Source organism: Pyrus communis, chromosome 17 (assembly GCF_041283825.1).
Source record: "Pyrus communis isolate YQ-2024b chromosome 17, ASM4128382v1, whole genome shotgun sequence".
NCBI lineage: Eukaryota > Viridiplantae > Streptophyta > Magnoliopsida > Rosales > Rosaceae > Pyrus > Pyrus communis.
Genome location: NC_142581.1, coordinates 12082618 through 12099209, shown reverse-complemented (window position 1 = coordinate 12099209; position 16592 = coordinate 12082618). Strand labels below are relative to the sequence as shown.

At 37.1% G+C, this 16592-nt stretch overlaps 2 protein-coding genes and 1 pseudogene across 4 annotated transcripts; 1 reads left to right on the top strand and 2 right to left on the bottom strand.

Annotated features, from left to right (window-relative positions):
* The first annotated feature begins 330 nt into the window (after positions 1 to 330).
* LOC137709380 (RING-H2 finger protein ATL3 pseudogene) lies at positions 331 to 1786 on the top strand (annotated as a pseudogene). The gene has a single exon (XR_015958196.1). The product of XR_015958196.1 is annotated as an RING-H2 finger protein ATL3 pseudogene (transcript).
* Positions 1787 to 2977: 1191 nt separating this feature from the next.
* On the bottom strand, positions 2978 to 4514 carry LOC137709062 (uncharacterized). Of its 2 annotated transcripts, none has more exons than XM_088688642.1 (3): positions 4221 to 4514; positions 3971 to 4064; positions 2978 to 3730 (listed from the first exon to the last, which is right to left on the bottom strand). In XM_088688642.1, exons 2-3 carry the CDS (start codon positions 4052 to 4054, stop codon positions 3332 to 3334), a joined length of 483 nt encoding a protein of 160 aa, XP_088544768.1. In that variant the 5' UTR covers positions 4055 to 4064; positions 4221 to 4514; the 3' UTR covers positions 2978 to 3331. The 2 variants fall into 2 exon arrangements, with proteins under 2 accessions (XP_088544768.1, XP_068304303.2); XM_068448202.2 differs by having other exon boundaries at positions 3971 to 4060.
* A 2892-nt stretch (positions 4515 to 7406) lies between these two features.
* On the bottom strand, positions 7407 to 11104 carry LOC137707639 (ubiquitin-conjugating enzyme E2 34). Its single transcript, XM_068446554.2, has 10 exons — positions 10923 to 11104; positions 10353 to 10484; positions 9915 to 9969; positions 9571 to 9609; positions 9390 to 9453; positions 9194 to 9255; positions 9075 to 9114; positions 8902 to 8929; positions 8382 to 8473; positions 7407 to 7945 (listed from the first exon to the last, which is right to left on the bottom strand). Exons 2-10 carry the CDS (start codon positions 10407 to 10409, stop codon positions 7675 to 7677), a joined length of 708 nt encoding a protein of 235 aa, XP_068302655.2. The 5' UTR covers positions 10410 to 10484; positions 10923 to 11104; the 3' UTR covers positions 7407 to 7674.
* Positions 11105 to 16592: the final 5488 nt, after the last annotated feature.

Below are 16592 nucleotides of genomic sequence, written 5' to 3'. Positions count from 1 at the left end.
TATATTTAATTTTTAATTTTTAATTTTGTAATAATTTTTAACTGCACGATGTATGATCATGATTATGAGATCCCTAAGATCCCAAGATCCGGCGAGCATCCTTCTCCCTTTCTTTCTACCGTCTGTTCTCGTATTTGGACCCAATGGATAGGTTGCAGTCGTCTTCCATATTTTCTCGCCGTCCAGTCTTCCCCACTAAAAAGTCAAGTCTTCTGAGTCATCCTGAAACCTGAAAAGTACAGGTGTAAATTACAAATGCAACTCTCTCTGTCTCTCTGTCTCTCTGTCTCTCCACCTACGTCGCTTTCGCGAGTTTCAGAACAAAGATACTTCATCCTTCCTAGTCCTCCCATAGAACAAGTCCAACCTCCTTTCCCATTTTGCCTCTTCAACTCTCTCTCTCTCTCTCTCTCTCTCTCTCTCTCTCTCCTCACATATTTAAGCCCCTGATTCATAGAAAATTGAATTCCAAGCAAAACACAAATATTTCTCATCTGGGTTCTCCTCATTTCTTTAGAATCTCACTACCCTTCTTCAATTTTTTCAATTTTTCAAGTAAAGCTCTCACCTTTAGGTTCAAACAGAAACAATGGGAGACTCCACTTTGCGTCGAACACTCGACGACTCGAACGCCGTAGAACTCACCGGAAAAATCATGATGATCGCCGTGTTGGTTCTCTTTCTGGTAGTCGTCTTCGTCCTCTGCCTCCACCTCTACGCCAAATGGTACTTGTGGCCGGCAGACGATGACCTCACCTCATCAGTTCGCGGCCAGTCCCGACGCCGTCGCCGCCGCTTCGTTTTCGCTCCCGGGCAGGATCCAGTTGCCGCAGTGCGGAAAGGGCTCGACCCTTTAGTCCTCAGGTCCTTAACATTAGTAGTGTTTCCTTCCGATGACTTCAAAGACGGTCTCGAATGCGCGGTTTGTCTCTCCGAGCTCGTCCACGGCGAGAAAGCAAGGCTGCTTCCGAAATGCAGCCATGGATTCCATGTCGATTGTATCGACATGTGGTTTCAGTCTCACTCCACGTGTCCACTCTGTAGAAACCCTGTTGCTCCTCAGAGCTCTGTCGGTTCTAGTTCTTCCGCGTTGGAAGAGAGTGCTGGTGGTGTTGAAATTCAATCACCAGCTGAGAATTTGGCATCTGGGTTTTCGATTGAGGCTCCGATTTTCCCAACAAATGTGTTGTTCTGGGGGAACCAGAGCCGGGTGAGCTCCGGACCGGGTTCGGATTTGGAGGAAGAAGGCCCTTCTTCACAACCCAGCCCTTCTCCATCATCTCTGTCATCTGCAAGTAATAGGCCGGATGGGATGTTGGTCATTGATATACCAAGCGAGACACCATCTGCTTCGCCTTCGCCTTCGCCTTCAAGTAACAGGTTCGCCGGAGAGGAGGACTTGAAGTCACCGGTGCCGACGCGGTTGAGATCACTGAAGAGGCTGTTGAGCAGGGATAGGAGGATTGGTCCCTGCAGTCCTTGTTCTGTGGACGTTGAACGAGGAGGAGGGAGAGGAGGAGGGCAGAGTTAGAAAAGAAGCTAGATTTAATGTTTGCACATAATTTGATAAGGAAAGTCTTAGATGTGCAATCTTTTGCAACCCTGAGAATTTTGGTTTAGGGTTCTTATGGAGATGAAGACATAAGGAATTTCTATGGGGATTTTAAATGGTAATTGTTCTTTTATTCTTGAACAGATGGATCTTGAGATCTCAAAAAAAAGTTGTAAAATATATGTATCGCTTAGTTACTTTAAAAACAGAATAATGTAGGCTCAATTTTCTTAATTATGCCTTAAACACTTTGTGTGTGTTTTTTTTTTTTTAACCTATGATTCTATGAAGAAGAAAGGAAATGAAATAGCAATTGAAGTTCTTAACTTTCTATTGTTTGGTTGTTCCTGAGGGACAGGACTCACCTACACCCGGGGCTAACAAGGTGGCGTTTTAAACCACTAGTATCATGTGTTTTAACTCTCTCACACGGTGTTCTGGAGGTGTAGAAGAGTGTCTTATTCATGAGAGGAAGTTTCTCCTTTAATTCCATAAAATTTTCCAGATTAGTGAGAATCCAATATCATCCCTCTTGTTATTTTTTTTAAATGCCTTTTCTAACCACTTCTAAGGCTTCTGTAATCATTAAACAACATTTTGTGTTGTTATTATGCTTTCAGTTTTTGAGACCAAACAAATGCTAGAATGGTTTGTGATCCATGTGTAGTTTAGGACCTTAGGTTGTGTGATGTAAGTTGTACCTGCAAATCATCCTAAATGGTTCCTTCTTGTAAAGTACAAGAGGGATACATGTTCGGAGATAATCTTTCTTGTAATCGGTTACATATTTTCTTGCATTCCGGAGAGAATCGGCATTGTAAACGCTCATGTATCTCTTTGTTTTTCTCTCTCTAATCATGTGATATTCTTTTGTGTCTATTTCTCTCATCACGTTGTAGATATACAACCGAGCCTCAATGGCATACCATTTCTCCCCCGTTTTTGGGATGACGAGGCTCTTTGTGTCTTAACAAATTAACAGGTGCACACGTATGAGGTAAGCATCATTTCAGATGTATTAAAAGCCCTCATTTGCCATACCATTCCTCTATCACATGAAGGCAAGTTGAATAACCTCAGACACTTTATGTCCTTTAGCAGAAGCAGATTATTGTACATGAAGCTCTGTTGGGCAAGTACATAGTTTCCCTCCCAAAGTTAACTTAAAAAAAAAAAAAAAAAGAAGGAAACTATGATTTGGCTTTCCTGCAAAAAATATTTCACTTTTAACTGCTGAGCATGAAGAATACATAAATAATGAGGATGCAGTTGAAGATTGAATGAAATATAACACTAAAGACGCTTTCCAGAGTGATACAAACTTACGTGCAAACGGGTGTGTATCCCCTCGTGCCTATCTCTCCCCTGACTTCCACTGACACATGACATGAGGCGAGAGATAAGCACAAGGTGCGAGAGCATAAATCATCAAACGTCACTTCTTAATTGCTTCCTTTGATCACTTACAAAGGCTAAGAAAAGGAATGCATATATAGAAGGTTAAATCGACTTGGTTGTTAAGTATTCTAAGTCCTCTTTTACAGCGTTCTCACAAATGAAGCACTATAACATTACACCTAAAGAACAATCTCTCAGCAGCTTTTTCCATCCTTGGATGATTCAAAGCAACCAAGACGGCTTGAATTCCCGGTTTTCTTCCATTTGATGATCCAACTGCATTTCCATCACGGCCAATGCGGAATCCATAAGTTCAAATCCTTCATGGAGCAGAAAGGTTAACAATTTCAATTTTCTATTCCCCAACTTCTTCATGAAAATTTATGTCACCAAATAAACTGGCCCATAAGTTTTTCCAACTTGAGGGCTGCCATTCTTGTCAAGGCACATATAAGGCATTGCATTGTCTTCTCTCTTTGTGGGGTTGAAGAGACTGGCAATAGGCCCCGACATTGGACCCCGGTGCTTGCCATCCGTAGCCTTGCCGGTGCCATACACTGGACCGGAAACATTAGTCCGCATCGCATTAGAAATATGAGATACGGTTGCTGGTTTTGGAGTAGTTTTGTTCAGTTTCTCTCCTTTCAACCACGGAAACAGAAACTTTTTCCATGATTTCTTCTTATTCTTCTTCTCTTGTCCCAATCTTCTCTCTGCACCTTCTTCTGATGGTGCCTGGAAGTCTCCTTCTACTACATAGTGCTTGGCTTCTTCCAAAAACTGATCGAATTAAGAATTAATTAAAACCGGATGAAATTAGTAAATAGAACATTTTTTACATTGAATACAAAACTGTTCTCCAGCAAGAAAGTGACACACTTTAGATTTCAAATCAAACCCTGTACACTACAATGGCTAAAACGACAGTAGTTTTTAAATTTATGTCCTTAAAAGGTGAATGCCCAAAATATCAATATTACGAGACTCAACGTTTCAATGCTAACCAGTTAATAACCTAACCTGATAAAAGTCGGTATGAGGATCGAATCCATTGCTGTGATCATGTTCCATCTCATATTTTGGATGCATAGGAGATTTCTTCATACTTGTCTAACTAAAATGAAAAACAAAAAGATAGTTAGAAAGCGTTTACTCCTGCAGCCGAGGTCTTGGGTTGGAATTCCTCTTCTGCGAATATCGCTTTGCTTAGAAAAAAAAAATGATTTATAAAGATAAGAAAATGAAATGAAATTCTCAACTCTTTTGCTACCTTTCAGTTGAAGAAGAGCAATCAATCAAGCAGAAAGCTATGAAACTACATTGAAGTGGTCCATTTCTACTAACAAACATTGATCAAAAAAGGCAAAATCCAACCACCCTTTTACAGGAAAACCCACATCAAAATATTCTGGTTTAAAAAAACCCAGAAAATTTTGAACTTCTGAAATGGTGGTTGAAATGGCAGTGTTCAGACTTGAGAAGGCACCACAGAAAGCATTGATCAAAAGATGCTTAAAACGGCTCACTTGATAAGTCAAAACGTATCAAACAGATAATCACTTTAAAGGCAAAGTTTCAGCTGGCAAACCCTAATTATTGTTAACCACTATTTAATGACCCTCCTTTTTTTTCTTTTCGAAAAAAAAAAAGATCAATAAGTGGTTTTGCCACGACAGTCCCCTGATCGCCATCATGTGATTCATTACAGTGCTTCTAATGGTCCCATGTCATCATATATTTAAGAGTGATGTCATTGAGACTAAATTTGTACTCAATGATGATGTTATTGATGATTAGATTATTATTAACCATTGATTAACGTGTTTACTTCCTATTATTACTGGATCATTTAATTTACAAATTTAATTTAAAATTTATTCTTCATAATACACCGTGTAATTAATTAATCAACTCTCAACCCCGCAAGTGGTGTATAGCCCTGGTTTGGTTTTTGCCTTCCGCTACAACTAATCGTGTCCTGAATTCAAACTCACTCATTTTCGTTTTAATTGTTTAAATTAAAGTAGTAACACTGCCTATAAAAATAATGAACCGTACCTTTTTGTCATGGGGACTGAGTCGTGATTCACGCACAATGCCGACAAACGCGTAGCAGGTTTCCGGGCCCCCCGGGGAGAGGAGGGGGGGGGGTGGTGTGAATTTGAGGATTTATTTTGGGCAAAAGTTTTAGGAGGGAAAAGGTAAAGCGTCCAACTCTGGCGTGCGGCAAGGAGCTTCAGTTCTGCTAGCCCACAGACAGAACATAAACAATTAAGAAATAAGGGATTTTTTCAACTTAGCATCGAACTTATTATATCTCAATTATTCTTTCAAGTAGAGTAGAGTGAGACCGAGTACAAATCGAGTGTCACTAGATTAACATGTCAAATGACAGTTTATCATATTTTTAATGATGCTTCAAAGTCATTGATGTAGACCTGGTTTGGTACTGAGATGATTCTGAAAAAAACTGGTATCAAAAAAAGCTGTGAGCTGTTTTTGTATTTGGTAAACATTCAGCTTCAGCTTTTTTTCACAGTTTTGGGTGAAAAAAAGCCAAAAACAAGAAGCTGCAAAACCCAACTTTAAAAAATATGCTTTTTTCACATCTATTTTACATAAAAGTTTACCAAACACTATAATACTGTTTTTTTTTTTTTTCAAAAGCACTTTTACAAAAAAAATTTACCAAACACTCTGCTGCTTTATTTCACAGCCGCTTATTCTCACAGCACAGCAGAATTAGCTTTTTTTCAAAGCACATTAATACCAAACCAGTAGTGCCCTACAAAAATTTTCTTCCTCCTTTTATGAGGTGGCATTTGTACTTTAATTGATTATTTATAACATCTTTCATTAAACGGGGGAATTAAGTTAATATTAAGTAATAGTGATCTTTCATTTCATTTTTAAGTGAAATATTTTAGGTTCGACTCTTGTAAATGACGAATTTAATATTAAATTATTATAGTTGACTAATTGTGTGGTTGAGCCAAAATCTCCGAACGTTTTTTAACGTTTATGCAAAATCAAAGTTAACAAGTTCTATGCTATATGTCATATTTGTGTTACTTAGTTCTTGTGCAACCTTATACCCCGTTTAGACCCAAATATACTTAGTAATGGTTTGATACTGAGGTGCTTTTATAAAAAGTGAATATAAAAAAAATTGAGCTCAAACACTTAAAAACAGCTTATTTTCACAGTTTTGGATAAAAAAAGTTGAAAACGTGAAACAGCAAAAATGAGCTTATTCTCATAGCACAACAAAACAGTTTTTTTTCAAAGCACAACAATACTAAATCAACCCTTAACGGCATGATCAAAATCTGAGAAGCTTCATCCTGGCCAAAACAACGTTCAACCACGCTCCTTCTCCACGTACCAGTATTAGTATCCACTGCCTTTTCCGGCATCTCGTCATGGCAAGAGATGGGCTTAAACGTCCATGGAGTTGGCAGCCACGTGTCTTGTTTAATTCTCACACTCATTTCATTCCCAACTGAGTAATACTATTCATACTATATTTTTGTACCACATTTTTATACCACTTTAGGTGGTATTTGATGTGGACAGCCACATCATTTGAATTAATCATATTTTTAAATTTAGTTCATTATTTAATAAACTAATAATTAAGAAAAACTAGTTAATTAAATAATGATTATGGTATACAAGAAGTCTTTTTCATTCTTTTCCTTAGGTTTTGCAAATTTTTTAAATGAAGTGATTGTCCACATCAGATGCTACCTAAGGTAGTATAGAAATATGGTATAAAAATATGATATGAATAACACTACTCTTCCCAACACGGCTTAGAATTTTCCACCATTGCAAAATGCCCTTCCGATTCCCATGATGTGCAACGACCCTAGGAGCATCCATGAACGAAGAATTCGGAAAATATTTGGCTTTCAAAATTTGGGCAAGAAGAGACTCCGGTTCACCAAGAATTCGCCAACCAAATTTTGCCAACATCGCAAGGTTAAAAGAAAACTTGCGATCATGCTCTCAATTTCTTTGGCCAAATTCACTGGGAGCTTGAAGCACGACATTGCATAGTCTGCAAGTGCCGAAGCCACACTTCTAATAAGGACTAGTTTTCCTGCTTGGAATAAAAATTGCTCAACCCACCCAATAAATTGATCCACCACCCTATTACGAACCTCTTGAAACACCAACTTCATCGATGCACCAAAGTCTGACTTTAGGCCATGAAGAAAAAAAAAATTATGAATTAAGGCTGATCTAATTCGAGAATAATTTGATGCAACTTAATACAACACATATATTAGTTGTGTAACAATACTATTATTTATGCATTGAGTAGAAGAAAGAGTAAATTGTAGCTATGATCGTTTAACTTTTAGGTCAATTGTAGCTTTGGTCCCTCGACCAAAATCCGAGCTAAAAACTTGTGTGAGTGCGCATGAATGAGAGTAGCAACCAAAAGACCTAACCAAAACTCCACTCAACAGAAGTTGAAATAACATCACAAGCATGTCATGTTTGAACACTGGCAGGCAAACAAGGACCAAACATTGACATAGAAGGAAAAACATCAGCCAACAGATTCAACTGACCTTAAGTTTCAACCTCCTATACAAAATTATATTAGATACAGAGACAAAACCCTAAAACGAGTATTTTAAACAAGTCCCTCGACTCGCAACAGCTTTTATGTCCACGTACCCCAATAAATTTTCTACTCGGGATGTAAGATATTAAAGTTGAAGTAGCGGCAGCGCCATTACAACGCCAAAGACCGAAATCAGCAAAACCATCATCCAGGTTGGGACTGACTGCCTTTTCTTATTCCCCACCTCCTTTAAGGCATCCACTCTTTTCATACCTCCTGTTGAATCATCAACCTTCTTCAACAAGGGCCTCGAATTCTCTTGAGATGGATCAGACGACACCTGCTCTGTAGTAAGCTGCTGCTGCTGCTGGTTATACTTCTCCACATACTCGGGAAAGATTTTCTGGAATGTTACACTGTTTCAACAGAAAATTGTCAGACAGTACACTAAAGATTGAAAGAGAATCAGATACAAGGGGGGTGAAACACAAGGGTTCCGTGATCAGCAACACCCTTGATGGTTCTGAACAATGTTCTTTACTAAGGAAAAAAAAATCTGATGTGGTCTACTAGGGACGATATATACATTCTACGCAAACAATAGTTGTCTGAGCAAACTGATTTGACACCTAGTATTCTCAACTCACCTAATTCAAGCAAATTTTGAACAGAAGTACAAACAACACAATTGGCAAGTGGTATTAACCAATGCAAATGCAGATGGACATAAAACAGGCATGGGCCACTCAACCACAAACATATTCGAACGTTATTTTACTTTAGCCCTCAGTGTGGCTTAAATAATCTGAAAATAGAGACTAAAACAAGCTGTAGCTGATCCAGTTAACTTACTTCTTAGAGTTAAATGCAAGAGAAGCTTTTGCCAGACGTTTCTTCTCAGCAACAGTAGTGTTCACACTGCCAGTAGTAGGACTGGTGTCCATCTGCGTGAAAAAGGATTATCGAAGCATTAGAGATGCTTTAAAAATAAAAAAATGATGTGACATTTCCAACCAAAGTAACTATTAAGTTTAAGAAAATTGGATTTTAAAATAATTAAATAAACCATGTTCAACATAAAATGATTTGCTTGAACTACTGAATACAGCAGGAGGGCCATAAATTAGCACATTTCATTTTACTAAAGATACGGCTACCCGTACTTCCAAACAAGTTAAGATTCTACTAGGATAGTATCAATAAGTTAGTAGTTTCATTACGCAACTTATTCATTAGGAGAATCTGATGGCACATCAAAAAAAAGTTCCCAGATAGGCCTTAAAAAAAAAAAAACAAACGAAAAGGAACAACAACAACAACAACAACAAGGCGAAAAATAAATTAGCATGTCAAAGAGCCATAAGGGACTCACCATAAATGAAAGAAGCCCCGTGAGTATGCTGCATATTTAAAGAATGGATGTTAATGAAATTACAACTTACCACAAGTATTATATACGTAATTGCGAATTGCTAACAAAGAGAAAGCGTACAAAAACATGTAACATAACAAAACAAGTTTCTAATAAACCCAGATGTGTCTAACCTTGACACGGACCACATTGGATTCCAACTTTCAGGATGAACTGCGAATGTACCACATGAAGTCCATTACTAAAAATACATAAAAAATACTCTCTTCTAAAAGAACCACACAAAACTTACAATCACTCATAGATAAACAAATTTTCTTTTGAGTCATGAATCTTCCATTTGGGGTAGTCATGCTGCAGACAGCAAGGAAAGCGTAAGACGCAATTAGAATCAACAATATAAACTTATAAAGTAAACAGGACGAAATATGTCATAAATATTCACAAATAACATTTCTGGAGAAGTTTGGCATCCAAAAAGTAGATACCTGATTCCTGGCGGTTTAAATGGGTACTCTGGAGGAAACTTGATCTTTCCATAGTAATATCCACCTACAATGAGTAGAGAAAATTCAAAAAATACGCAAGCATTGATATCATAAATTATTTACGCTAAGAACCCAAAACAACATATCAAAATACAATGGCAGTGGGGAGTTCAAGACAAACCTGCAAAAGGTGTTCCTTCACTTCCCTCCAAAACGTAGTCTGAAGCATAAAAAATAAGCAATAAGCATTAAAATCCTGAACTAAAAAGAAACAAGTTACACTATCATATAGATACCCTACCAACGCAGGTAGAAATACTATAGACGCAAAGGATTATGGAAAGGAGTTAATTAGACAGCAAACAGGCCATGTTTCACTTAGCATTCTGCACTTCCGGAAATTACAACACGACCATGAGTATGGTGGCACATTAACCTCTCATGGCAGTAGTCACTCATGAACTTGACATAACCAATAAAAAGATAAAATACCCAAAAGTATGAAAACTGTGTAAATAAACTTACGCCATTCAAGAATATCATTTGGGTGAGGACGAGCCACGATATGAGAAACTGGTTCCTACACATCCGAAAATAAAACTTTTAACAGCACCCAGAGTAAGATAATAAAGTTCCAAGATAGCAAAAAGGATACATCATTTCTTTAACTAATGCACGTATATTTGTTACAGTTATCAAATTTAGCAAGAAAAACAACATTAATCAATCTGTTCAATAATGCAACAAAACATGGAGAGAGGCCAAAACCCTTAACACAATAAGATCCAGAAACTAACCATATACTGACATTGCAGTGAAACATCAAAATTTATACCCCGGTAAAAAAAAGCTAGATAAAACCACAAAGAACATATGAAAGAGAACAGAAGATAAAATTCAGTGCAATGAACAGAATACAAATGAAAGCTGAAAACAAGTTCAGATGAACAAAAGAAGTTGTACTTTGCAGAGTGCTCTATATTCTTTCTGGAGGCGCTTGATACATGATTTCTCTGCCATCTCACGGAAAACGTAATAAATAAAGCACTATTCAGTACTTAGCTCCTTTGGTTCCAAATAATTAGTACCAGTCCTCTGATAAAATAAAAGAAAGTAACACAAATAGTTAGATTCTTGTAAAATAATCAAACACTACAAATTAAACTAACAATGTATTAAATTGGAACAATTCCCAGAAAGAAACACACATTAAAAATTACTGAATCAGTTAAATAAACAAGTCTGTTAATTCAATTTCAAGATTCATTTCCAATTTAGGGTTTTAAACAAAAGTCCCAAAAAAAATTCGCCAACTTCAATTGCAATTTCACCCTCTATTAGTCAAATTACACGAACAAACCTAACCCTAATTTCAACTGCCAAAACTTCAAACCTTCAAATTAAATCAAACAAAAAATTATGCGTTTAAAATTCGAAAAATCGAAAATTACAAACTAAAAAGAAAAAGAAAAATAAACAGCATAATTGAAGAACACAGATCGGAATCAGAAGGGACCAAAATTTGGGGCAAACCTGAGGAGATCGGCGATTGGGGGATAAGCAGGAGACCGCGATCGCACGTCCAATGACAATTGCTGCTTGAGATTTTACGAATCGCAGCCGAGAGAAGCCGACCTACGACGTCGTATCCAGCGGTTTCCCAGTTAAAACGGTGTTTTTCAAAGTCGTTATTTGTTGAGTCAGTCCCCGCAGTCGCAACTCCTACCCTTTGATAGGCTATAGCATAGGGACCACAACTCTACCGATCAAGTTCAAATGACTACTATATCCCGGATCCTCCCTACAGCGAATGAGGTCGGTAGGTTGCTTTGTAAGGGTAGTTTTGTAAATGAATGTGATGCGTGGATTTTTTTGATTGGGTATTTCATTTTTTTGGTGAATTTAACAGTTGGTATGTTTACGCAGGCTTTAATGTTACATTATTACGTAATGTTATAATGATCTTTTATAATACACTAATAATGTTATAACAAAGGTACGTCACCATATTGAAACTAGCCACGAAAACTCAATATGTTATCACTATAATTTATATGAATCAAACATGAGAGACATTTGTTATGACAAGTTTATTCAACATGAACTGGGAGACATGTTTTTTAATACGAAATAGGAGAATGACACATGTGATGCATATGGTGGGGGTTAAAATGGAGTTAACTTAAAGGTATGGTTTGTCTAAAAAAATTTAAAGGTGTGGAACATGAAAAACGCATAGTGTGTTATTTAGGTAACTTGCCCTTAAAATTCAATTATATTATATTATTTGTTGTAGTTATATTTAGAATAGGAATGTGATTATGTAAATCCTAGTGTATCTAGAGACATCTTTGAATATTCATTTTAGTAGTTATTATTCAATTAGAATTGTAATTCTATAAGAGTAAGGATTTAACATATCCTAGTACTATAAATAAAGGTACAATCATGTGATATAACCCACACCTCACAATTAAATCTCTCATCTCTCATCTCTCAATTGTCACCAGCCCTCTCCTTCTCTAGTCCTAAATACAGTTCACTCAAATAGGCCTACAACACCTTATCAGCACACTTTTGCCAGAAGCTAAGGAACTGAAGGATCATAGGCGAAGGTTTTTTTCTACAAAATTCAAAGGCTTTTATTTGTTTTCTGTTAATCAAGTACGCTTTAAATAAAGTAAAATATTTGAAACGTCCACGAAGCATGAAAACACTCCCCATAAAGTAAGATATTTGAAACGTCTACAAAATTTAGTACCTCATAATCATTGTTCTAAAAATCCTTCCCTAGGCCCCGTCTAGGCGCTAGGTGGCTTATCATCGCCCCGATTAATGTTTAGATGTTTGACAATTAAGAAGGGACGCCTAGACCTGCTGAGGCGCCAACCTAGACTGCCTAGGCACCCGTCTAGCCCGCGCAGATCGGCCTAGGCACCCGCCTAAGTTGTGACTTACATAGACAGAAAATAGATAAATTTCATTTTGCATATTTATTTTTTCAATAAATTGTAAGAGATTTGTTGAATATTTAAATGAACCCACATTATATGTTTGTTCCCCATATTTTCATTATGTTCCAATACTTCATAATATATATGTCATTCTATTTTGTAGTTTATATATATTTTAAGTATAAACATATACTTATTTAGGCGAAATATAATAAATTTACTTAAATTCACCTAGTCCGCCTAGGCCTCGCCTAGCTGCCTAGGCGCAAGTCAGGCGGGCTCTAGGCCCCAGCTCGCCTCTTGACTAGCGCTTAACGTCTTTTAGAACACAATAGGCTAGCAATAATATGATTCAATTTCTCTATTTTAAACACGTTCAAAGCATTTTAAGAGGCGTGTAATGCTAGTTATAAAAAAAGGTATTTCGCAGACGGATAATAATATGATTAAATTAGTTGTCAAATGATTGTTACAAAGGTGATTCATGCTTTTGGTGTCACCAAGCTTCAACAAAAATATTTGGACAAAAATGCCCCCAAGACAAAAAACTTCAAAGACATTCCAAAATAATGCATCAAATAAGGCAGATGTATTTTCATCATTTTAATAGTGGTTTTTTAATAATAAATTTTTTTGTGTTAAAAAAAAAAAAAATTAGCACATCAAAATAGGCTAGCAATAATGTGATTCAATTTCTCTATTTTTAAACATGTTTAAAACATCTTAAGAGGCGTGTAATGCCAATTATAAAAAAAGTATTTCAAACGCGGATAATAATATGATTATATTAGTTGTCAAATGATTTTTTTTTTTTTAACAAAGGATATTATCTACACTAAGGGAGAGGGGAGTGTGCTTAGCCTTGCAATGGACTAGCAATAATGTGATTTAATAAATTGTTTATTAAATATTATTTTCTGTGATTAAATTAGTTATCAAATGATTATTTTTTGTTTTTTTGTTTTTTTTGTTTTTTTGTTTTTTTTGTTTTTTTTTTGTTTTTTTTTTGTTTTTTTTTTAACAAATGATATCATCTATACTAAGGAGGAAGGGGTGGGCTTAGCCTCATAATGGGCTAGAAATAATGTGATTCCATCAATTGCTTATTAAATATTATTTTCTCTATTCTTAACGTAAATTCTATAAAGACGGATTTTATAATGTGAATTCAGTTGCTTTAATTAGTTTATGAGGGGTTTCTTCTAGCATGATCTAAGATTATCCATTTACTTCAAATATTTGACTTTCCTTTTGTCAATTTATGCATATAAATACATTTAGAACGTATAAGTCGCACGTAGCACGCCGTGATCCAAAAAATGACTTCTGCACTCGTGCGAGTGCATGCATGAAGGCTAGTATGTGTGTGTGTGTGTGTACACTTTTCATGCATTATGCAATTATTTTTTTGCTATGTGGAATTTGTGAGTCAAACAATATAAATAAATTAGAAGCAATTTAGGGTTCTTAAAACCCTAGAAAAATCGAAAAAAGAAAAATCTGGGAAATATGCAGCATGGCTGTTGCTTGTCGCCGCTAGGCACCATCACCAACCACTGGCCTGCGTCCTATCCTCGTGGAGCACACATGGGAACGACGTCGTTTGAAGCCTTAGACCACACGACAATAGCTCTTTGGATTTTGCTGCTCACGCCAAACAACCCAGGCCCTAGGCCTGATAGGGTAATTACCAGCCTGAAGCCCCCAGCCCAAACCGAGAAGGCCTGAATGCTTTCTTGGTCTTATCTCACGTGTCCCTGGCCTAACTCCAGCAACTTAGAGCTGCTGGGCCTTTCTTGTCCCGTGCTTAGGCCTGCTTACAGCAGCTTGTTGCTTGCTAAGCTTCAACCCAACTTTGGCCGAACTCGACAGAAGCTTATGCTGCTGGGCTTCATGACCCAAAAACGTAGACCCCAGTCTCAACTGGGCTTCCCCACACCAACCTGCAGCCCTATATAGGATGGGCCTACACCCGTGCCTTGTTTTTGGCCTAAAACAGCAGCATTTGCTGCTGGACTTACCCAGACCACATAGCCAGAGGCCTGCAACCCTTATTGAGGACCACTGGCTTGCAACCATGCTGCAGGGCCTATCCCCGCAACGTCGTCAGCCTTTTTTTTTTTGGCTAGGCCGCGTTCTCTTTTTCAACCCAATGCCAATTTTTGGCATTCCCCGCGTTATAAGTCATACCCAAATATTATTTGGGGTACTTTGGGTTACGCCAATTAATTTTAATTTAATTATCACTTGGCCTATCACCAACCGAAGCTAATATGACCCGTTTGTCATTATTTTATTTCCACGATCAACCCCGTTTGGTCCCGATCTATTGAATTAATTAAAAGTGATTAGCAGTTCATTAATCTGATTATTAATCCAAAATTATTGACCTGGATATCACTTTTGGACATTAACGATTCAATAATTTATTTTTCTACTTTGAACAATTGACATCCTTTCGTAGTCCCGAAGTTCTCACACTTGAGTTCCCTAATCCACTACACTTAAATTAGCATATTGCATTCTGTGTTCTTACATGAACCTTTCCTTTATGAACTAATCGTTCATAAAACTAAATTGAACTTGTAGTTTCATATTTAGTGCCTTTGAAACCCAAAGTTTCATTCAAAACTTACCACATGAAACTTGTAGCTTTCATGCTTAAATTAAACCAACACATGTCTATAGAACCCGAATGTTCTACGATGTATGTCTACGGATTACCATATGACTAACTACGTTTTGTTGTACCCTCCGTTTTAGGGACATGTCGAACTTGAACAAGCTTGATTTAACCGCTTTGGAAGTATCTGGAAGAAACTACCTGAAGTGGGTTTAAGACGTGAAACTCCACCTTACTACAAAGGGTACTAGAGCCACCATCGAGGAACCTACCTACGACAACCCCGTTGACGAAACTGAGAGAGCGACTGCAATGATCTTCATTCGAAGACACATTAATGATGCACTGCAAACCGAGTACCTCGCTGAGGAGGATCCACGCACCCTCTGGTTAATTGTTTTAATCACTAGAAAGACATTTACTTGCATGAAGCAAGACTGGCAATATTTACGCTTCCAAGAATTTAAGTTCGTGAATGAATACAACTCTAAAGTTTGTAGAATCTGATCATTGTTTAAGTTCTGTAAAGATGGCTTAACAGATGCAAATCTCCTGGAGAAGACATATTCGACCTTCCATGTTACCAATATTGTCATGCAACAACAATATAGGGCACAAAAGTTCACCAAAATTTTGGATTTGATTTTTGTTATATTTCTCGCTAAAAAAACAGAACCAGCTTTTGATGAGAAATCATCAAGCTCGACCCACTGACTCGAACGCTCCGCCTGAAGCGCATGCGACCAATTCTAGCAGCCATAAACGACGAAAAGTCGTAGTGGCCATGGTAATGGGCGACAAACCCACCCACGGGCCCAAGGTCAACAAGATCCTCTCTGGATCCTTTTTTGGTGAGGATCCTAGGGATCCATAAATTGTGTCTGTTCATCGTATATCGTAATGTCAGTTTTTGTCAGGTCCTGTTTGTATTTAATTTTAAATAAAAATATTTAAAATAATTTCTAACCATACGATGTACGATGAACGGATATGATTTACAGATCTCCGAAAACTTCACAAAGAGGATCCGGATTCCATAAAAGATGCCAGCTTTGCATGGTTTATGAACTCTGCTTTTATAAGTGTCAACCATGCATAGGTAAAGAAGGTGCAGATTGAGACGCTTCAATCCCACAGCTGTGTGCCACCAACTACCAACTGCTTCACTCTCTAGTCAGCTTCTACCATATTGTTTAAACACTTCAGATCCAATACTGTCCTAATTCTAGTACCACTGCCTTATCACTATTAACATTATAATAACCACTCTTTTAGCTTCCCAAAACACAATTAATATTACTATCAATATCAAAATCATGTGCCTCATCACATGACCCCAATTACCAAAAACAAATACATCATCATCCTTTTTCAACAAAATCTGCAGCATGCATCAGTCAAAGTTTGAGCACATGATCCCACTCGTATCAGATCCCAAATGAAATTTTTTTGAGAAACTATAAATACAAATTTTTTTATTTTTCTACATACTCATGTTCAATTGTGTTTGTTATTTTTATGTAATTTATTCAATTCAGTAGTCAAAAATAAAAAAAATGTGAGTGATAGGTGTTTTTTTTCAACTTTTTTTCCAAACAAAATTTGGTATAAATTAAACATTTGTTA

Coding starts and splice junctions, on each gene's coding strand:
- LOC137709062 (XM_088688642.1), bottom strand. CDS start 4,054: ATGAAGAAATCTCCTATGCATCCAAAATATGAGATGGAACATGATCAC. Junction 3,731..3,970: donor CTCATACCGACTTTTATCAG/GTTAGGTTATTA, acceptor TAATTCGATCAG/TTTTTGGAAGAAGCCAAGCA.
- LOC137707639 (XM_068446554.2), bottom strand. CDS start 10,409: ATGGCAGAGAAATCATGTATCAAGCGCCTCCAGAAAGAATATAGAGCA. Junction 9,115..9,193: donor TTGTTTATCTATGAGTGATT/GTAAGTTTTGTG, acceptor GTACATTCGCAG/TTCATCCTGAAAGTTGGAAT. Junction 8,930..9,074: donor CCAATGTGGTCCGTGTCAAG/GTTAGACACATC, acceptor TTAAATATGCAG/CATACTCACGGGGCTTCTTT.